Raw genomic sequence first — 23,192 nt, forward strand, 5'->3', positions numbered from 1 at the left:
TTTAATAATAAGCTATGCCAAGCTGGACATGGTGGTGCATGCCTGTAATTTCAGCACTTGGGAGGCTGGGGCAGGAGGATTATTCCAAATTCGAGACTAGCCTGGGCTACAAAGTGAGCTCAAAGGCAGTCTGAATTGCATAGCAAGACTGTCTTAAAAAGCCAAAACAAACAAAACAACTACAAGCATCAAGCTACATCATTTTTGAGAAACATTGCATTTTTTTCTCAAACTAATTAAGAAATCCTTTTTAAAGAAGAAAAATTCTCAAGATTCAAATGTCTCAACTTTCTTTTAAGGAACACTGAATTAGATCTTCTATTGGCCTAAAAATAACTGAATCTTGATCAGCAGTTTCAGGAGCACCTATGATTTTGAAGAAAATGTGATTCATCAAGTTAATACTTACCAAGGAGAATGCAGTCTGGATACATGAATTCAAAAGTGTTTTTTCACTGAATGTTTGCTGTGGGTACTTATACGCCCAGAATCCTCTATATCAAATAAGACATTCAATAAATTCAACCCTAAATCCACTTACATCAATATTAATGCTCTTCCACGGAGTTAGGTATGTAATTTTATTAGTGTGCTTATAAATCTACAGTATTCTTTAGGGAGATCATACCAAAACTGCAGATATTTCTTTTTATTCTTCCCTAAATTCCACCTTTAATCATATGCGATCATATACACAGAAAGCCCAGAAATAAACCTACAAACATTATGATATATAGACAGAGCACAGGATTAATTGGCCTAAAATAAACAGAGAAGCAAAATGCTAACATCAGGGGATTCAGCAGTGGGAAAGGAACTCACAGAATTCCAACCCTAAAATGACCCCTGGTAATGCTGGCAACCAAGGTAGAGTTTTATGTAAGCCAAAGAGGGACCTAGGAAAAGATAAATGCAAGGGTGCGGCTGCAGCAACGCAAGGGAAAAAGATGGGAAGTCAAAGGTGGTGTCATGCTTAGCCTCTCATTGCTTGTATACAAGGTCCCTGAGATCAAACAACATTCTGAAAGTCAACTAGGTAATAATGGAGGACTAGGACCTAGTCCAGTGCGGCCCAGGTTTCATGAATACAGAACAAAATTGGATTTCAAAAGCCACAGAGTATAAGACAGAAGGTATAAATCACAACAGGATCAGCAACAAAGGTGACAAACTGTGAACCAGAGTTCTTTAATTCACCTTGGCTGGAAACAGGACTGCTTTCAACAAAACAAAAAACAAATAAACAAGAAAAAAGAATTTGAGCCATAAGGAGCAAAGACAAATGGAGTAGATGCCTGGTAAATAGCAATTTGCCAACATTTATCGGACCATACCTTGATTTCTCAATGGCTTTTTAAGTCCTTTTTACTGAGGTACAGTCCACAGAACATAACTGTACCGTCTGAGCCATTTCTAAGTGTGCAGTTCAGTGGTATCCATGTTCTCAGTGCTGTGTAGCCATCACCACGGTCCTGCAGGTCTTTTTATGCCACGGCCCCTTCTTCATACCCTGAAAGCGCCCCTGCAGTGCGTGGGGAACTTGCCTACACACTGTCCTGTCCATGTGATGACGCTAAGAGGATGTGGTCACTCTGGTCATATTCCCAGGTCATTCTCTGCCTAAATGGAGCCTCTGTGTGGCCCTGGCCACGTGGTCACGAGAAGTCTGTCACCCGGGGAATAATAACCAGGGTTCTCCTTTGAGCTTTTGCCAATAACATTCTGCTTCGTGTCCCTGCAGAGTGTTATAAATGAGACATCTGTGTAGAGCTATGGCTGGCGTGGTCTTCCCGCATGAACCCTCCTTAGACTGGGACTCAGAGTGCCTCTGAAACATGACTACACACGTCACTATTAAATGGCCTCAAACTCTAACTGTTCTTTCACGTGCCTACCCCACTGGAAGGAAAATGTATTTGTCTTGAATGAGAAGAACTTTGTACAAGTTTAGGCTTTTTCTTAAATCAACTTTATTGAGCTTTACGTCACATACATTAAAATATATATGAAGTATACATTTTGGCAAATGTATTTGTGCAATCATAAACTGCACTGGACTCAGGGATTATTAACTGCAATAACTGAATAAATCTTGACTCAAGCAATACATACTTTGGGTTTTTTTTTTGTTTGTTTTGTTTCTGTCTTTTTAAAACAGGGTCTTACTATGCAATTCAGGCTGGCCTAGGGCTCACTTTGTAGCCCAGGCCAGTCTTGAATTTGCAATGAATGATCCGCCTGCCTCAGCCTCCCATGTGCTGGGATTACAGGAGTGTGCCACCATGCCTGGCTTCATACTTTGAGATTCTTGATGTGTTATTTCCTGCTGTATATAAATATATTAATAGGTGATTCAGATAACCTAATCAAAAAACTTCTAATATTTTGTTACCTCTGATGTAGGGGAATCAGAAATCAAACAAGTTTACTGTATCTAATTTTAGTCAATACATTTATTTAAGAAACTAGGACTTAAGCAGAATAAGGGCCCAGTATTGAAAAGTCTAGAAAGCCTATTTTATAAGGAACACAAAAGAATTAAAGGTTCTTAAGAAATGAAAATATGGTGTGGTTAAATGATACTGGTCTTAAAGTGTTGAAAATCTTTTTTATAGAGAAAACAGATGAACTTCCTCAGTACATGACTCTAGAGGACAAAAAGTACCAAAGAGAAGCTGTCATATGGCAGACTTTACAGAAGGAAGAACTTTAAGACTTCAGAGTCTCCACATGAAATAGTTGAAGTATCAATGCCCTGCACTTTATTATTCAAAAAGAGGCTAAAAATTACTTACTTTAAAAGTTGTGGCAAAAACAGACTTAGGTTAGCTGGCCTCGAGAAACATTTCCCATTCTAATTCTGAGACTGTCTGATCGAGGAACTTCAAACTTAAAAGCCAGATCACAGGGAAAGGTATAGGTAAGTATATTATATATGTTTCATACACCCTACCTTCCCATAATTCTCAGGAAGCAAAACTTAGAACACTTTAAAAAATACTACAACCAAAATGCCATCAACTAAAGAACTGATAAAAAAAGATGTGGTCTTTTAATACAATGGAGTACTACTCAGCCATAAAAAGATGAACTCAAGGTTTTTGTAGGCAAATGGATGCAACTAGAGACCACATTCATAAGTGAAATAAATCAGACTCGCATGTGTAAACATCGTACTGTCTCTCTAGTGTTAGAAGCTGAAAGAAATAATACACAAACACACACACACACACACACACACACACACACACACGATAGTTAAAATACTTATACTTCTAATTTCTCTTTTTTCATGGAAAAGAAAGGTTTGTGCTAATATTTTGGGGTTTTTGTCTTTTTTGGGGGCGGGACAGGGTTTCACTCTGCAGTTCAGGCTGGTCCTGAGCTCATTTTGTAGTCGAGGCTGGTCTTGAACTGACAATCCTTCTGACTCAATCTTGAGTGCTGGGATTACAGGCATGCACCACCAAGCCTGGCTATGCTAATGTTGCTTGTACCAATTTAAATATTGTTTTGAAAGTTTGTTTTCTCTTTAAAATAAAAAATACATATATAGAAAAAAATACTGATAGAAAATCTACTCTGTTCTTCCCACTAAAACTACTATGCGTACTGTGTGCATCCTAATGTATGGTGACAGGGTCACTGGGACCCGAGTATGCAGAACAAAGCTCTAATGTTCCTTAGCTTTTACTCTGTCCTCCTCCAATTCCTGCCAAGTGTACTCTAGCAAAAGCTTTCAACTCTTCGTTACCTTGGTACTGGTGCTGCCGTTGCTTCAAGTTAAACTCCGGCAGCTAATTCCTTACCAGTCACCTACCCATGCCTCCCCCCCCACCATTCCTTACACAACACAAAGGGCAGTCTGGGTTACACACTTTTAACCTGTTCAAAATCACACTGGCTCTTATTGGCTATAAAGAAAGACCAGGTTCCTCAGTACGGCGCTCAGTGCATTGCAGTCTGGCCCACAGCCTCCTGGCTTTGCCAGGGCAGCTGGTGCCCGGTTGGACACAACGCTTACACCTCTTTGGCCATGTCCTTCTCTACGGCTTGCTCTGCTCAGTTGTCCTGAAACGCACTCCCTTCCTGCCTCTGTGAACACTGTGCTTTCAAGGCTTGCAATACCTCTGTTAAACTATACTTAGAGTCTCCAACTCAGAAACTGCCTTCCTACCTGGAAATTAAACATACTTTATTCTGGCATTTAGTTTCCAAGCCTAAGAGCTCAGTCTTGGGGCTCAAATCTGGATCCGCCTATTGCAGAACCCTTAAGGAAGACGTTAGACTTTATTTCTGTATTCAACCTTGCCAGACCCAAAGGAGGGCATTTAACCCACTGCCTTTCACATAACAGATGCTGACCAATGTTTATTTAATTGACCTGGAGTTTGAGGACAGTTAGAATTTTATCCAGAGTCTTAAAAATTTTAACTTCTATTAAAATTCTAACCAAAACTGAGCAAAGCTATTTTAATAATCTCAGAATTCTGGGTCAAAAATCTTTTTATACTTACATTCACTAGGAGAGCGAAATCAGTGACCAGTTGACTAAGTTCATTTAAGTCCTTAAAAAGAGAGAAAGAGGAAATTATTTATCTTTATGCTTCACAGTTACCAAAAAGAAAATACTTTCTAACATACCGCTGCTAAGGTGTCCCATGATTCTGCAGCGTTTTCATCCCGAGGAATTTCAGGCAGCGCATAAACCTGAGTCAAACTCTGAGAATCAGTGTCAGCTTCAGGTGTGTGAATTGCTCCTGGACAAAGAGACACACACCCTCAGTCTGCTTTTCAGAGAGGACCGAGCATGAACCAATTACACAAAACAGTAGCCACATACAATGTTTATCAATTACATTTGAACTAAAAGCAAACTAATTATTCTTTTAAACTAGAATTATTTATCCTGGAACAGCTTGTTGCTAAGCTTAGTTAATACACTTCTCCCATCCATTTGCAAAGCCACCTACAAACTGACCATGAATATTACCTACCCAATTGGAAAAACTGGGGCTAGCTATGGAAGAATCAACATATCTATTCTATTTTGGAATCGCTTCTATTTGGCCAATGTTCTATGAATGACACACAGAAGAAATAAGTTCAATGTCTCAATGCTGAAGCCCTATCCTTTTATTTGGCTACTTTAGTGATAAAAATCAGATACACAAGGTGTTACAAGTAGGGTAATGCAGATGGGATTCAGATAACTCAGCACTCACCTAGTTTGAGCTTCCATAAAGAGGTGGGGGTTTGCAGAGGAGAGGTAAGGGAGTCACTTGTCCCTAATCAATGAAAATTAGCAAACTGACAACAATGTGGTTGCCACCAAACAGTTTTGCCATATGAGTCTTTTAATCTATATTGTCACTCTTCTTAATATTACTTTTTTCTGACTCAGTGTGTCACTGTTTCTTCTTCCTCTTCTGAGTTTTAAAAATTCTTTAATCCGTTAGTACTTATTAAATACTGCTGTAATGATAAATTAATTTATTTTTAAAAATCCACCTTCAAGTCTTACTTCCTCATATGGATCTGGCAATCCTTCATTCATTCAATTGACATTTGTTATATGCTACAGGCTAATTGGTGTGCTCCAGACACGACGGAAAAACTATAAAAACAGTTCTGCGAAGGCATTACAGTGTAGCTGTTAGAGGCATGAGCCTAGTCAAAAAGCCCTTACTTAGAATTCTAGCTTGGCAACTTACTAGCTCTCGGACTTGAGCAGGCATTTCAACTCTGGTTTATTTTTCTCATTTGTAAAATAGGGTAATTTTAATTTTGCACAGCATCTGACTTGTACAAATGCTTGGTAAATAGTTACTACTATTATTAACAGAGCTTATATGTAATTGTGTGATACAGATGTGTTAACAGTGATAAGGCTAAGTCTGGAGTGCTGTGTGCACCCTGAAGAGAGGCATTAAACCTTGACTTGTGGAACGGACAGTGACAGTTCTGAGGCAAAAGCCTGAGGGTGAACAGAAATCACACAGGTGATCTAGGGTGGATGCAGGGAGACGTAAAGAGCATTTGTGTTGGGGAGAAGTGTGTGTGTACGGGTTTAGGACAGAAAGAAGTTCCCTGTAACTATTGCAGATTGCGATAAAGGAAAAAGAAAAGGTCGAGACTAGAAATCTAAGCTGACATTATTCTTGGTATGCTGAACAGCTGTGTCTTTCTCATAAAATAAGATTGCTATGAAATGATGAAAAGGTCTAGAATACTACTAGGAAGCTGAAAGATGTCCTAATCAAACTTCAGATTCAGAAAAGAAGCCATAACTGCAGTGTGACGAACACATTAAGGATGGAGCTGAAAGGTGAGAAAATTAGAGAGAGAAAAACCAGTTGGGAAGCTTTCCAATATGCCCACTGGAAAATTACTCTCTTCAGCTCTGGGACAGGGCCAGTGAAATAGAGAAACCTGAAGTCTACTTTTTTCCCTCCACTCCAAGCTTAAAACACCTACTACTTTAACACTTTCTGATCCCTTCTTATTTATTGTGTTTGATACCAGGGTAGGGAAAGTGAATAACATGAAGTGCTTACTCTCCCAGAACCTATATTACAGAAGAGACAGACATACAGAGACAAACATAAAATAGTGAGTGAGTACAGTGATATCTATCAGCTACATAAAGAGATACACATACATAGAGCATTTTGTGGGAGTAGCATCTGATCCCACTGGATATGGCGTGTAGCTGAAAAGTTGATGATACCAGGCAAGATGAGAGGAATACAGAGTCTACCTAGGGAAACTAGCACCCACAAAAGTCCTCAAAAGAGAAACAATATAGCTAACACAAAATAAGCAGTTTGGTGTTATCAAAGCACAAAGTGAAAACAGTTTCCACTGCAAAAGACATAAATGTTTAGGAGGGCCTTGGTGAGCAGTTAAAGACTTGAGACTATCTGGAAGGTAATGGGGAGTGCTGAGGGAATGACATCATGACATGTGACCTGACCTACTGAAAGTCAGTTACTACGCCATGCTAAAGCCATATTTTCTTTCAGTTACTCTTCTTCAACCCAGCCTATAGTTGAATGATATCTCGTAAAACTGCATTATCATTTTACCCTTAAAGTTTATGAATATGTATTGCTCAAAAAAAAGTTTATTTAAACAACTTAGGAAAGTATAGTTAATTGATTTAGAAGTAATTTGCAGGTTTATCAAAATTGAACATTAATTCTGAACTTGATATATTTCTTTAAGTTAAAAAAAGAACAAAAACATTAGATCTGGAATAAGTTTTACATGACAATACTATGGCAAATATGTAACATTTTAAAAAATCGTAATGAGTTTACAGATGCTTAAGATGGTCTGTACCTTAAGATATAACCACAAAGCCACTTTCATTGTGACATCAGCCAGGATAAATCAATTGTTCTATGACCTTTCTTCCACTTAATATTCCTATGTACTGCAAAGCAGGGCTTTCTACCTCTGCTCACTATGAAGATTACTCGAAGCCTTAAGTTACGTAATGCGAAAGAGGATTCAAATGAAGTATGCCAGGGTATACAACAAAATAAGGAGTTATTATCATGCATAAATTCTTTATCAAAAAGTAAGGGATGGGAATTGACATTTTAAATAACCACAAAGATTTCTCTCAATAAAAAATAAAAAAAATGTTTAAGTCATTTCCTTCTCACTTAAAACCAAACTGCGTATGCATCTTAGTTCAAATACAATCTCAGAACAAAGAAGTCTATTCTCTTCCATAGAGAATCCTGCTGTAAAGTTACAACTCTCAGCATCACCGGTCAGTTCAAAGTGTAACTGTTAATTAAGAGTGCTTGAACCTTGGTGATCACCCTTTGACTGTGACCTCTTGCACACTGCTGTGAACATGCTAACACTGAGCAAAGTACAGCTATAGGAAAAAAGTGCAAAAACTTCAGCATATTCATGGAAGTCAAATATTCACAAGTTAAAAATCATTTCATATTACATAATAATCTCAGTTCCACTCACATGCAAATAACTATCCGCATAAATGACAATTATTTGGTCATGTATCATTAATCACTACTTTTCAAACTCCAAAACTGATTTGAAAACTTTATGATTGGCTATAAATTCAAGTAAACATTACAGAAGTTGACTTATTTTAGTTACAGTGAGAAATAAGCTAAGTAACTTTGATACAAGACTTTTCCCTTTTCTTCAATATGTATCCAAATATTCTCTCTCCTGTCTTTTATTTACCATGCTGCATGAATAATTATCCTTATATAAGAATTATAACACAATACATATGAAATTTCCATTAAACTTAACTACATTAGAAATGCTTCACTGTAAATCTGAATTAATTCTAAGGCATTACTTAAATTTTTTTAAAAATTCTGTTAGCTTAAAAATAGTGAAATTAGCTGGGGATATATACAGCTCAGTGGCACAGTGCCTACCTGGCAAGCACAATGTCCTGAGTTTGATTCCTGGTACCAAAAAAAAAAAAAAAGCAAAATACACACACAAATAGTAAAATTAATTTACCAGTCATCTACAGAAGTCTATCTATCCAAATAAAATATTTCTATGTCACATCTTAACTGCAAAGGAAGATTTCTAGGAAAGTTAAAATCAATAAAAAATATATCTTCTGAATTATATAACCTAAAACCATCTACATGTTTCACAAAACTGGTCAGTGTATGTATATACATAAGATAAAAATCTAATATTTCATCAAATCCAATATACTGGCTTGAAGTTCCCAGCAGTTGTAAGATTGATTCTTTTCTCTTATGAATATTTGTTTAAAATGTAGTGAGATTCTGCTCCTATTGTGCTGCTGAACTGTGTTCCCTGGAAGGAAGGTAAAGACAAAAAATGGAGAGAAGCACTGATTCACTCCGTATGGTCTGAATCACGTTTTTAAATAAAAATTAGATTTGTGGGCTCATCATGCATGTCTCACGGTGGGAAGCACTATGCTAAAAGTAAAGTAGGCACACAACTGAGCCCAAAGGGAATTTCAAGTAAGACTGGCAAAGAAGACTTGCTGTAGGAACTCTTAGAATTTGGACAAAAGAAAACAGAAAAATCATCATAGCTTTCCCTTACACTTAATAAGATTCTTTTGTTCTCTCCAGTTTTTATGTTCTCTACAGAACATAAAACATCCTATTTGTTATTTCCATCTATAAATGAAAAAGAATTTTTGATCTTACTCATGGAAATGTGGCAACACAGCTCCTAAATCTCTGTTATTCCAACCAATCTATTTAGAATCAGATTTATAAAGAAAAAGTATTTTAAGGCACTTCTCTGCAAATAAAACACATTTTTCTGTATAGGCTGTCACTGCTATAAAAGGTATCTAATGCAAAAATAAGAAAAAACTGGAGAGTACAGAATAAAAACATGTAGAATGACAGAAAAGAATCTACAGCCAAAAGATGACCATATATGAAGCAAACCCAATTCCCACCCCACTATTAAAGTCTTATAAAAATTACTCATATTTTTTCATTATGCTTCTCTTTTCCCACCCTCTATTATTTGTTAATAATCTTTCTATACTTAAGATAATCTAAGAGAAATTCACTCTTTGTGAACAATTTAGGTATGTGTTGAGACAGTAATTTTAGCTTCCTTATATTCTCAATGAATTCACAGTCAAAGCACAATCTGATCAGGAGACTATTCAAAATCTGAAATGCTACACACCATTTTATGTATAATTTAGACATAGGATTTTATAAAGAGAATGACTGTTTTAATCAAATCAGCACTACCTTGCAGTTCTTCCAGTAAGTAAGTAATCAGCTGTTTAGCCTATTTAGTATTCAATGAATTCAAAAGTTTGAGAAGCAACAGAATTGCAAATGAATTTCACCTGCTATTTCTTCTTCTTGATCCTCTGGATCTGTCCTAATCTTTTTCATTTCCTCTATACACATGGTTCCTCAAATTCAGTCAATCTTTGTATACCAGTCTGCTTCTTACAGAGAAGCAAACTGGGGAAACCTTCTTCTAACACTCACCTAAGTCCTCTGATGACATACAAGCCCAAATTTATTTAGCACAAACAGTTCTATGTTAGAAATACAAACAAGGCAGCTAGGCATGGTGCTGCAAGCCCATAATCTCAGCATTTGGGAGGCTGAGACAGGGCAACTGCAACAAATTTGAGGCCAGCCTGGGCTACATAGTGAGTTCGACGGCAGTGTGAACTATATAGCAAGACACTGTTTCCACAAACCAAAAAAAGAAAACACCCAAAACAATGAAAAATAACAAACAAGGCAATAATAAAACACAAATTAGGAAAAGTAGCCAGCCAGGCCCCCAGGTGCCTACTGCCATCAGAGGAACCTTCCCTCCAAAGCCAACACAGGCTGGGAGAAGCAGCCAGCCACACCTCCATAGCCATTGGGGAAGCCTTGGGTGTAGCCTCATAGGTCAGAAGTCTGTCCTGCCCCACCGCCTCCCAGAGACCTAGATTCAGAGAAACCCAGGTGCCTGGTGTGGGAAGCCGCCTATGATGGCGCCCATTTCCTGCTTCCGGGTTCTTCCCGGCCTGAACAAGCCCGCCAAATTGTCATGTCTGCCCAGTTACCCGTGATGCTAGCCTATCAGCTTGTTAGGCGCGCTTCTCTGTGATTGGATACTGCTTCCCCTTATAAGAGGTTGTTCCTGCCCCCAACGGGCGGAAGAGGAATCAACGTTGAGGGTGGCGGACCTTGTTAGGTCCGGTTCGCTGTACGTAATAAAGTTTGAGAGCTGATCCTGCTCGAGTTTGGTCTCCTGTCTTCCGCGGCTCTGGTCATCTGGTGGCCCCCGTACGGGGAATAAAAGACTCAGCGACGTGCCTCTTCGGCCGGGAGGTGCGATTGCTGTCGCCTGCGGTACGACGGAGGACCTGGCCCAATAACAACGGAAGGCCGCGAGCGCCTCTTCTCTTCACCCTGATCAGCTACGTGAGATACAGCGGTTCCCGGGACAGGTGAGTACTGGGTCACCTGGGTTGGGTGGACGCACCTAACAGATTTTGAGCGCCACACGAGTGGACGCCGGTTTTTTTTTTTCTTTTCTTTTCCCTTTGCATCTGTTTTGCTTTCGCTTTGCTAATACAGCCCGACAGGCTTTTGATAGAGCTCGATTGAAATGCTCAGAGGAGCCCGGAGCCACTGCCGATTGTGGGTCTCCGGAGAACCCTCAGGGCTCTAATTCTGATTCGGATTCGGAAGGCTCAGAAGAGGAGGTCGTCTTTGCTAAGCATGACCCTCCTACACCGTTAAAAGGAACTTAGGGCTCGGGAAGATAAAAAGGGGAACCAAACACCACCCTGCCCGAGCTACTCCGCCTTACGGGAGGAGCTTAAGCCCTTCCGCCCTTTGGCAAGTTCGCGACCCACGATCGCCCCTTTCAGGGCGCCAGGCCCCACTGCACCGCCGTGGCCAGAAGAGGAGTTGCTCCCTGGGCTGCCACCACAACCTATGGCACCGCCCTGGTTAGAGGGAGAGCTACTTCCTGGGTTGCCTTCTGCGTGTGCGTTCTCAAGACAGCTAGACAACCCACGGCTGTCATTTGGCAACAGGGACCCTTGCTTTGGGCCCATCCAAAAATGTCTCCTGCTAAGGCTATTGACCATTAACAAATTGAGACCTTAACAACGTGTCTAGATTCCTGGGCGATTCTCCGGTGTACGTTTCAAGGGACCATAGATAATCAATTACGTTCCTTCTACCAGAGGGTATGGTCGCGGCTTCCCTTTGAGTGTTCCGGTCTCCATGCATTCCCGGTACAAGTAGGAGGCAGGGGAGGAGGAGGATATTATGAGCCCTTAGAAATTAAACAACTTAAAACTATCAAGGACGCAGTTTCAGCTTATGGGCCCAATGCGCCATTTACCATGGCGCTTTTAGAGGCATTGGCAGGCCTGTGTGATCTCTTCACCTCAACAATCTATTGGTGTTAACCCGAGAGGACTGCGCCCCAATCATATTTGGCAAACACACATCCCAGAATTCGGAAAAATATGTACATGTTTCGGTTGACACCGCTTCTCAGGTTATGTTTGCCTCGGCAGAACCCGGAGAAAGGGCCACCCACGCTATTAATCATTGCCTGGCAGCCTGGGCTGCTTGGGGAAAGCCCAATATATTAAAAACAGACAATGGTCCTGCTTACACCAGCAAAACTTTTGTAACATTCTGTCAACAAATGGATGTTGTCCTTAAGCATGGCATTCCATATAACCCTCAAGGACAAGGCATCATTGAACGGGCACATCGGACACTCAAGGGTGTCTTACAAAAGCAAAAAGAGGGGATAGGCCACAGCCTAATGCCCAAAGGAAGAATATCATTGGCACTCTTTACCATAAATTTTTTATACCTTAATCATAATAATCATTCCCCTGCCATGGAGCACAATAACCCGTCCCCGGCCGACAAAGGGCTGGTGAGATGGAAAGATGTCCTTACAGGACAATGGATGGGCCCGGATCCAGTGATTAGCTGGACCCGAGGTGCGGTTTGTGTCTTCCCACAGGAACCAGGTCGCGAACCGCTGTGGGTCCCGGAAAGATTGACGCGAGCAGTAAACTCCCCACCAGTTCCTGATAAAGCACAGGAGGATAAGCCCGCGGACACAAGTCAACACGACCCTTCTGGGACCGACGCTCAGCGCCCGAGACCATCTACAAACTAAAATGTCTGGTTTGGAGCTTTTTCTATTCTGTGGGTTCCTATTAATCACCCCTGTGATATGCTCAGATTCCACAGAACCACCACAATATCTTTGGGGTCCTTGGCACCACCCGCCCACATTGGCACCTTTTTCGGCGGCCTCGCCCGCCTCACCCAGGGTTTATACCATCAATCAAACAGTCCTTGATTATGCTAATTGCCATGGCCATCCTAGTAGGGCTTGTGGTTATTAAATGCTTGTTAGATCGCCTCATACAAACTCAGCAGCAGGTTAAGATCACAGCCATGGCAGCCATGCAAATGGCAGCAGGTGGCCCATCAGGCCAGCAGGCCGCCGCATATCTCCTTCACATTGCAGAACATCAGCTATAAGAGCTGAGTGGGCAAGCTAATGACGGGTAAGACGGGAAAAGCCCTCCCGGTCAACCTAAGACAGGCTCCACTCAGATATACATGGCCTATAAGGCCAGGGGTCCCTCCCGGAGTCAAATTATTGGCATTGAGATGCGAGACCAAGGGTACTGCAGTGCCATCCGCCCCAAAGGTTGGGGGGAAGGCAGGAATGAATGTCTATATGCATCCAGGTTCGGTTCACAAAAGCCTGGCCCTGCGAAAAAATGAACCACTCACCTTGAGCATGGTCCTGGCGCAAGGATATGCACAAAACAGGGTGATGCACAGCAGGGTATAGACCTCTACATTCTCTCATGCCTCGGCCTACAAGGTAGGCCCACTCCTAGGTGTCTAACAACAACAAGGTCATAGACACCTTGGAGGGACCCACAGACCATCCTATTTTAATAAATAAAAAAGGGGGAGATGTGGGAAGCCGCCTATGATGGCGCCCATTTCCTGCTTCCGGGTTCTTCCCGGCCTGAACAAGCCCGCCAAATTGTCATGTCTGCCCAGTTACCCGTGACGCTAGCCTATCAGCTTGTTAGGCGCGCTTCTCTGTGATTGGATACTGCTTCCCCTTATAAGAGGTTGTTCCTGCCCCCAACGGGCGGAAGAGGAATCAACGTTGAGGGTGGCGGACCTTGTTAGGTCCGGTTCGCTGTACGTAATAAAGTTTGAGAGCTGATCCTGCTCGAGTTTGGTCTCCTGTCTTCCGCGGCTCCGGTCAGCCTGGCCCATGCCCCTACACCAGCCATGACCATGAAACATGGGAAGCATCTGGGTCTCTACAACTGGCTCATATGGAGGAACCTAGGAAAATGTCAAGAAGAAGGAGCAAAATGCAATCTCAGACCTTTGTCCCACACAGAACAAGTCAAGGAAGAAACTGAAAGTGGCAAATCTGAAATTTCTGAAATGATAGCCATTGAGGTAAAGAAAACTTCCTGAGGCCCTAAAAGGAATCAGATCAGAAATAGTATCTCAAGTTAAAGAAGAAATGACAAGTACAATGAAAGAATTGATGAGCATGTCTAAAGATGGATAAAAAAGAACATAGGAAAATGATGAATACCTTGAATGAACAATATAGGCAAGAATTAGAACGTATGAAATAGGTTCAAGGAGATACCCAGAAAACTAAAAATTCTATTAAAAGTTGGCAAAACCGCTTGAAAGAAACTGAAAACAGACTTTCAGACCTTGAAGACAGGATTGCAGAAAGCAATCATGAAATGAAGGATCTCTTAAAAATAACAAGGAACCAGGAAATAATAATTCAACAACTGCAAGAGAAGGTAAAGAAAAATAAATTAATACTGAAAGGTTTCAGCAAAAAAAGTAGGAATCAACACAAATGACACAAAGACTATTTACAGAAATAACAGCAGAAAATTCCCCAAGCATGGGAAAAGGACATGACACACAGGTAAGTGAGGCATATAGACCTCCAAATAGCCATAACCAAAATAAATCTACACCAAGTCATATAATAATCAAGATCCCAGAAATTCAGCACAAGAACAGAATATTAAAAGCTGTTAGAGAAAAGAAATATATCAGAAAACCCGAAAACTCATCAGAATCACAACAGACTTCTCAACACAAGCCAAGTCAGGAAGAGCTTAGAGTGAAGTATTTGAAGTCCTGAAAGAAAACAACTTCCAAACCAGATTGATATAGCTTGCAGAACTATCTTTCAAAATTAATGGAGAAATAGGATACTTCTTTGACAAAGAACAACTAACGAAATTCAAGACCATCAAAACAACCCTTCAAAGAGTACTAAAAGATATTCTAGAAGGGATAAAAATGATAATTCCAAGAACAACAACAGAAACAAATCACCAAGCATAGCAAGCAGTTAAACAGAGGAGAAAGTAAGGAACTAACAGTAAGAAAATAATATGACAAACAAGTGAACCAGTCAAGCTGTTAATGTAAATGGCCTCAATTCACCAATATAAAAAAATACAGGCAGAGTGGATCAAGAAACAAAATCCATTAATATACTGTATACAAGAAACACATTTAACTCAAAAGGAAATTCACAGACTGAAAGTCAAAGGAGAGAGAACAATGCTCCATGTGACAGAAACCCAGAAAAAAGCAGGGGTAGGTTTGCCCATCAACCGCAGAATGGACAAGAGAGATATGGTATTTTTCCACACCCCGGTGACGCCTGGAGAATGAGCTGTGCCCTGAGGCTTTGCTGTCATCGGGGGAACATGGGTGAACCACTGCTCCGAGCTTCTCCAGCACTCCATGAACTGTGAATCAGAGGAACACAGGTGCCTAGTCCACTTCACTCTGCTGTGGGACTGGCAGCCAATGCAGGAAATGCCCAGGATGCAGCAAAGGGATGATTTACAGAAAACAGGAAAATGTCAAGACAAAGGAACAAAACACAATCTCAGACCTCCCACTGCACCCAGAACAAGTTCAAGAGACACAGACATAGTAAAAATTATTGGTCATGAACCTGAAATTTCAATTTAGTTCTTGTATTGTTTGGTTAACTTTACATGCCTCATGGTCTGGGCAGCTATTTTTAAGATAACAAGATGCATTATGGTAGCCTTAATTTCCTATTATCTTGCTTTGCATGCTTGCATCATTTTCATTGTTTTGTTTTGTTTTATTATTTCTGATGATCTGGACAGCTATCTTGAACATAACAAGATACAGTATTATAGTAGCTATTGTTGATTTTCTAATTTTTTTCCTTTCCTAATATCTTGTTTTGAAGTCCTGTATTGCTTTCATTGTTTTGTTTTGTTTTTGTAAATCTCATAAAATAAATAACTAAATAAAATACAAATTAAAGGGTATTAGTTTATTGTTATACACCATTATGAGAAAACTCAATACTTTAAAATTTTGATTGATAGGGAATTGTCACTGGGCAAGTGAAAGATAAATAGTAAAAGAGACTGATACTTGCTACTCTTTTGAAAATCCAGCTTATCTTTACTGTTATTACTGCCATTACAACTGTCACAACAAACGGATTATGTTCCGTAGTCACACGGACCTGGAAGGCCCAGTTTCTCTGCATAAGCATTGACAGTTTCTCTGCACAGTCTGCATTAGGTGATACAAACATCCTTCATCCACACCAATAAATAAACCAATACCAAAAACAGTAACTACAAACAAAAAACATGATTCCCAAATACTCTTCAAGTAAGGGTTGAGTACTAAGAGTTGGTTATCCACAGTGAAGTAAGTATAGCACATCTGAAATTGTAAAATTATCCCTATAAAGATACTTATACTAACATTCATCAAATATTTATGAATAATTTATTGTGTGCAAAACATTGTGCTAGCTACTTAAGGAAACAAAACAAGATTATCCAGAAACTCCAGATGATGGTCTGAATGTTTGTTTTCCTAAATTCTAAAAACTTCCTCTGCAAGGAATCCCGCTTGCCTCCCCGGTAAGCAGCCATGAGTCAACTAGCACACAGGCTGAGAATCAAACATCCCTCCTGTTAGCCAATGGGAGCCAGAGGTCAGAGCATCTCTTGGAAGGATGACCTTATGCAATTCAGCAAATATGGGGGATTTCCTTCTACCATCTCTTTGAAGGCAATTATTATTAACACTGTTTTGCTTTGTCTTGATTAATTGTATTGCTCTATTCAATACTCTATTTTGATAGGTTTTATGATGTTCTGTATTTGGTTTTATTTTGCTATACCTGATTGAAAGGACAACTATTGTGAATATAACAAGACATACTGTGGTACCTATCACTGTTATCCCAGTAACCTGCTGTGAAGCCCTGTACCAGTTTCACTGCACTGTCTTGATTGGTTTTATTCTGTCTTGTTCTATTATATTTTACTATATTCAAAGTTAAAAAAAATTCCTCTGCAATTACTAAATCCCTAGCACTAAAAATATACAATTAAACCTAACCTGGATTTGGAAATAAAGAGTGTGGCAGAAGTGCCCCTGAATATAGAAAAAGAAAAATTGGGCAGGGGTAGCATCCTTAACGTTCTCTTTAATTTGTAATTACACTCCTCTATTTCCATTAGGATTAAAGCCATCTTATGATATATACAATGTAATAAGATAGAATAAAATTAAAATGTAAACTATAAAATGAAAACAAAAAATAAAACAATGGCAACAATTATAAAGTAAGGCCAGTATAATTTTAAAGTTTAATTTTTGATAGTTAAAAATTTTGGCTTTAAGCTTTTTAGTAGGCATCTCAAGTAGGGAAACCGTGAGTTACTTTGAAGTAATGCTACATATTACACCAATATTTTTTTTCAAGATTAAAGAAGCTATTATAAAGTGATCAACATTACTTATATTCTAAAAAAAATTATATAATCACAAGTTCTTTCACAAAAGTTGAAAGAACAGTTCCCAATGTACATTTTTTATGCTATTGGTTACATTTGGACAACTGAGTTGGGCAAGAGATCTAATAAACCTGGAAAACCAAAATGCTTAAGAAAAAGCAACAGGGGTGAGAAGTGAGCTGCACACAAAGGATGACATTATCCTTCGGAAATATTTTAAAATTTCTTTTCTACACCTAGGCAAATAAGTACTTAAAGGTCTGAAGTTCTAATCCTTGCAGAAATTTTATCCCTAGGGTACACTTTTCCAGCCCATTCAGGAACCAAAGATTCAGCATACTGGGATAGCAAGTGATCCCCAGAGATGTATAATCTATATTATACATTATAGATGTATAATCTACATTATAGTCTTTACACAAGGAGATAAACTCTAATTAACTGTATTATCGTGGTCAAGAATAAGACTTAGTATAATACATTACCACCAACAGTCATGGATCTGGTTAAAGAAGGCTGTAATGTTTCTTCATCACTGCACTGTTTCTTAAGTTCTTCAACAGATTCCACATTGAGTTGGAGAAATTCTGCTGTTGCTGCTGATGCTTCTTCTTTAATAGGATCTATCATTCTCTTCAGAAGTATCAAGTCATCCTTTCGGACTTTCAGACAAAGCTTTTCCATTTCTCGAATATTGGAGCGGAGTTGCTACAAAAGAAAAAATCATTAATGCCACAGCTCTAGTGTGAAACATAAAAGATATTTCTGTTAAGAAGTAATTTCTTATAATAGTTGGAAATGGAAATGGTCACATCTCTACAGCAAAGGGTGTGGAATAATACTTTTCTATTTTCCATGTCCCTGGTTAACTAAATTGAACATCTTTATAACTCACATTCTCATACTTTGAATCTATTCAGCAAATTTCCATTCATTAAACGTGATTACTGCAAAGATATTAAATATACATTGTAACAAATTATAAAAACAAGTTTTCCACTTCACTAACCCCATCTCCTATCTTAATCCAGTTCTCCCACACATTTTTCATAGCTCATGCATACATTTAACATACATAGGCTTTTTTAAGACTAAAAAAAGGGTTAACATTTACTCAATAATCTGTAATTTGACACACCAGATCCTAATTTAACAATATCATTATGAACATCCCTCCTGGTCAAAAGCCATATTGCCCATATTTCATAGCGTCCCTTCAGTGATCAACAGTCATTAATGTTTACAGTTTTTATTTATCATAAACTGTAACACAAATATCCTTCATACATATCCTAATATACCAATACACTAATACAGAATTTTGCATATAATTTTGCAAAATGAGACTACCCACAGGAACCTGTGCATTTTTATCTTTTTTCCCCCAAAAGCTGTATACTAACATCAAAATAAGTATTCCCATTCCCCCACATACTGCCAGTATTGCATACTGTGCCACTATTGAATTACCCTGTACTTTCCTATGAAGTTGCTGGATTTTAGTCAGATTATTTGTAAAGTACATCTTTGTTTTGATCACAAATTTTTCTCTACTGTGTTGATATAATGGATTGTGTACAGATGTCCTACTGTATGGTCATTTTCTATTCCTTGATAAATCCTTCCTGATCAATAGTTTTTAATACACTGCTAGCTTTATTTTTAACTATTATGTATTTATCTGTATATGTGTACAGTGAGTGTATCTACATTATCTTTATTAGCTTTAAATTCACTTTAATAGGCATATGGTTGTGTTAGCTTCAAAAAAAGAATTCTCCATCTTTTTCAATAGTCTGTAGTTTTGAAAAACAAACACATAGCTATTCTTTGAAGATGAAATACAACTAATTTTCAAGAATGATCTAAGTTTTGCTTTTAAAATTTACAGATCTCTGTTCTTACTTTAAATTATTTTCCCCTAATATGCTTTCACAAATACTAATGTAAACAGTAGAAAACAAAAAAGTTAATTTCTCAAGAACCTACTCTGAGTGACATGTTACATGGTTATATTTCATACTATTACATACAGAGAAAGCAAAATAATGCAAAACAACAACAACTGATTCAGGACTTAGTTATCTAATGGTAAAGCTGGGGTTAAAATCCAAGTATTCCTCTATCCTTGAGCTTGATACCTTAATACAATCTTGCATTTGATTCTAGTAAAACTAAAATTAACTTTGAAAAGAATAATGCATTTCAACCTGAAGTATTTTGTAGGGTTTCCTGGGTGTATAAAAAAAAAATTTCTGTCTCTGTCCTATCATGTCCCTGTAGTTATTATATATCTTCCCTCTTACCAGTATAAGCTAGAAAAGTCCAGAATAACTGGTTTTTACATTCAAACCATATGATACATTGGCATTATGATAACCTTGAGCAGACTTTAGAGTTACAATCTAATCCAACTAGATTTTAATACGAAAATGAATCCAAACAAATACTATAATAGACTTGGGACTAAAGCCCAGATCTCAAGTCCCAGAACAATACTGTTTCCAACACACCACTAATTTCCAGCTAAGAGATTTCTGTCTGGATTTCAATTACAAAGCTGGGTTATAGTTTCCACATAGTCTACAGAGGTATTTTAAGCAATACTATCATAAAGAAGCATTAAAATTTTTCTGTAGGCAGACTGCAGTCGCCCCTGGGGGAGAACCATCAGGGACTCCTGAGATCCGCACCATGTTGGAACTCAGGGTGCTGGGAAACCAAGCAACCAATTCACCTCCCTGGTAAGTGGTAGTGAGCCTACCGGCACACCGGCTGAGAATCAAACACCCCCACCACCCCTCCCCCTCATTAGCAATTGGGAGCCAGAGGTCTGGCATCTCTTGGGAGGTTGACCATATGCAATATAGCAAATAAAGGGGATTTCCTTCTACTCTCTTTTTGAAGGCAAATATTTTTACCACTGTTTTGCTTTATTCTGATTAATGGTATTGCTCTATTCAAAATTGTTTTGTTAAGTTCTATAATGTTCTGTATTTTGTTTTATTTTGCTATACCTGATTGAAAGAACAACTATTGTGAGATATACTGTGATACTTATTACTGCTATCCCGGTAACATGCTGTGAAGTTCTGTACTGATTTCACTACACTGGCTAAATTGACAAGGAAGGAAGGAAGGAAGGAAGGAAGAAAGGAAGGAAGGAAGGAAGGAAGGAAGGAAGGAAGGAAGGAAGAAAGAAAGAAAGAAAGAAAGAAAGAAAGAAAGAAAGAAAGAAAATAAATTTCTCCATGATAAAAAAATTTTCTGTAGACAAACCTAATGAACATCTGCCTGAGACGTATTCTTTCTCTCTTAAAGAATTAGTTTGTATGTATGTGTCCCTAGTCAAATTATGGTGCCTAGCTAAGGACCCTTTTACTATAGGTAAAACAGAAATTTTGAAAGAAGAAAAAAATAAAGACAATGCCCAATTGAAGTGTAAAGTCTGAAACTGTAATAACAAAAGCATATCTCTAAGTTTAAATTTTGTCAACACTTACTATAAGTTACCCTTATGCTAAGTGCTTTCCTTCTTTCATGCTGTTTTACCTTGACCTCTGAAATGTTATATTACTCTTGTTTTACAGAAGTGAAAATTAAAGCAAAATTAAGTCCAAACAGTTACACTCTTACTACATGATATAGGCCAGAATCAGATCCTGTCTACAAGTCTTATATTCTTAATAACTTTACTATCTGACAACATTATCATAGTATTTGTTTGAATATCCAATAGTTGGATATCCCACTATCCAACAGAAATAAAATGCAAGTCAAATGTGTCATTTAAAAAATAGTCACATTAATAAGGTAAAAAGCAACAAATAAAATTAACTTTAATATATTTTACTTAATTCAAATGCATCCCAAGTATTAGTTCAATATGAAATCACTATAAAAGTTATTAAATATTTTATATTCTTTTACTTGTAGTAAGTCTTAGAAAATAGGTATATATTTTATATTCACAGTACATCTCAATTCAAGTCAGACACATTTTAATTGTTCAGCATTCTAAATGTTCAAAAGTTGCATGTGACTAGGAACTATCATAATGGTGAACATAGCAAAAATCTCTTAAAATCAAATACTGGAACAGGATGAAAAAACTATATGTAAAAAATCTAAAGTCTTTCTGAAGATAGCATACTAGGTGACTCAGACTAACTCTTCTACTGAGGACTCATTAAAAACCAAATTAAAAAATCACAAAATCAACTAAAAGAAAAAAACCTCAAAAGCTTCATAAAACAAACCAGTTGGTAATTTTCAGGACAAGACCTGGGCAAAGATGGCCAGGAAAACGACTCTTGAACTCAAGACCATGTTTGGTTTGGGAGTATTTGCATACCACGTGTAAACTCAGAAAAAGCTAAGGTAAAAATTTAGTGCTATGGCCTGCTACTAACTAAAAGGCCTGGAGCTTTAGGATATCCTCATCAAGTACTGCACTGAAGAGGCATAGATGGTCCTGAAATAAATGAGCCCTCATACGAAATGTGGATTGGCTTCCAGTCTCCTGAGTAGCTCTTAGTGTATAAAAATAATCTTAGAAATGTAGTGTCCTCTGGGGCACAGAAGAAGTAAATGAAAATCTCAGAAGGAAGACAACTGGGGTCAAATAATTTTTTTTAAATGTGAGGGGGTTGGTTTATTGAAACAGGGCCTCACATGTAATTCAGGCTGGCCTTGGATTCATTATATAGCGCAGGCTGGCCTGAAACTTGCAGGATCCTCCTGTATCAGACTCCCAAGTTTTGGGAGTGCAGGAATGCCACCAAAACTAACTAAATAACTTTTATAAGTAATTTTTCAAATAAAATATCCACCAATCAAAGACAGCCAAATCCATATGTAACATGAAGAAGAAATAGACAAAACATAAGAAATTAGCAGTTATTTTGTTCAAAGATATTTTTAAAAGTTTGAAAATCCAACAGACAATTGGAAACTATAAAAAGCAACACCAAATTTAAAAAAGGATATTCTACAGCTTTGAAACAGTGTCCAAAAGAAAGTACTGAATAAGTGAATTTAGCTGTATCTTAGGTTCAGTTAAAGAAAACCATGAACTAGAAAATAGATCTAAAAAACTATGTAAAAAATAACTGTATAAAACTTTGGGAAAAAGAAACAAGGGAAATTAGAAAAATACAAAAAAGAAAGTAAAAGACATAGAAGATATAGATAGAGAACATATACCATATTTATTTATATTTCTAGAAAAAGACAGTATATAAATATAAAAAGATAAAGATTGAGAATTTTCCAAAAACTGAAGAAAGATATGAACCCACAGATTCTAGGTGAACAAATCCCAAGAAGAATAGATAAATAAAGAAAAACATAGCTAAAAATAATGAAAGATAACAAAGATGTCTAAAAAGTACTACAGACAAAGTTTCTTGTAAAAAAAAAAACTTGTAAAAGATCATAAAATGGCTTAATAACAGCAATAATGAAAGCCCAAAGACAATGAAATGGTATATTCAAAGTACAGAAAGAAAACTACTATGCCTAAAATTCTATTCCCTGTGAAAATATTCTTCAAGAACAAAGGTAAAGATATTTTAGACCAAAACTGAATTTGTGTCAGCAAGCATATATAAACACAGGTTATACATATATGTAATATGTAGTATAAAAAATACTGTAATAGAGTTTATAACTTACAACGAGCAATTAATTAAGTTGAGGGGCATACATGGAACTAAAATATTCTAAGCTACTTGTATCACCTGTATTGAAAAGTCAAGCATGTATATTATAATTTCTAGTGAGAGTATAA

General features: G+C 37.9%; 1 protein-coding gene across 3 annotated transcripts in view; it reads right to left on the bottom strand.

Moving 5' to 3' along the window:
• Stx17 (syntaxin 17) overlaps positions 1 to 23,192 on the bottom strand; it is a 68,522-nt gene that overhangs the window by 8,492 nt on the left and 36,838 nt on the right. For all 3 annotated transcript variants that reach the window (XM_003470892.4, XM_063224631.1, XM_063224641.1), the window contains exons 4-6: positions 17,887 to 18,109; positions 4,645 to 4,760; positions 4,518 to 4,568 (exon numbers count right to left, since the gene is read on the bottom strand). In XM_003470892.4, the coding sequence (XP_003470940.1) occupies positions 4,518 to 4,568; positions 4,645 to 4,760; positions 17,887 to 18,109 (390 nt within the window). The remainder of the gene's footprint in view (positions 1 to 4,517; positions 4,569 to 4,644; positions 4,761 to 17,886; positions 18,110 to 23,192) is intronic.

The sequence above is a fragment of the Cavia porcellus genome, unplaced genomic scaffold (assembly GCF_034190915.1).
Source record: "Cavia porcellus strain 051 isolate PalLab524CR breed Dunkin Hartley unplaced genomic scaffold, mCavPor4.1 scaffold_1, whole genome shotgun sequence".
NCBI lineage: Eukaryota > Metazoa > Chordata > Mammalia > Rodentia > Caviidae > Cavia > Cavia porcellus.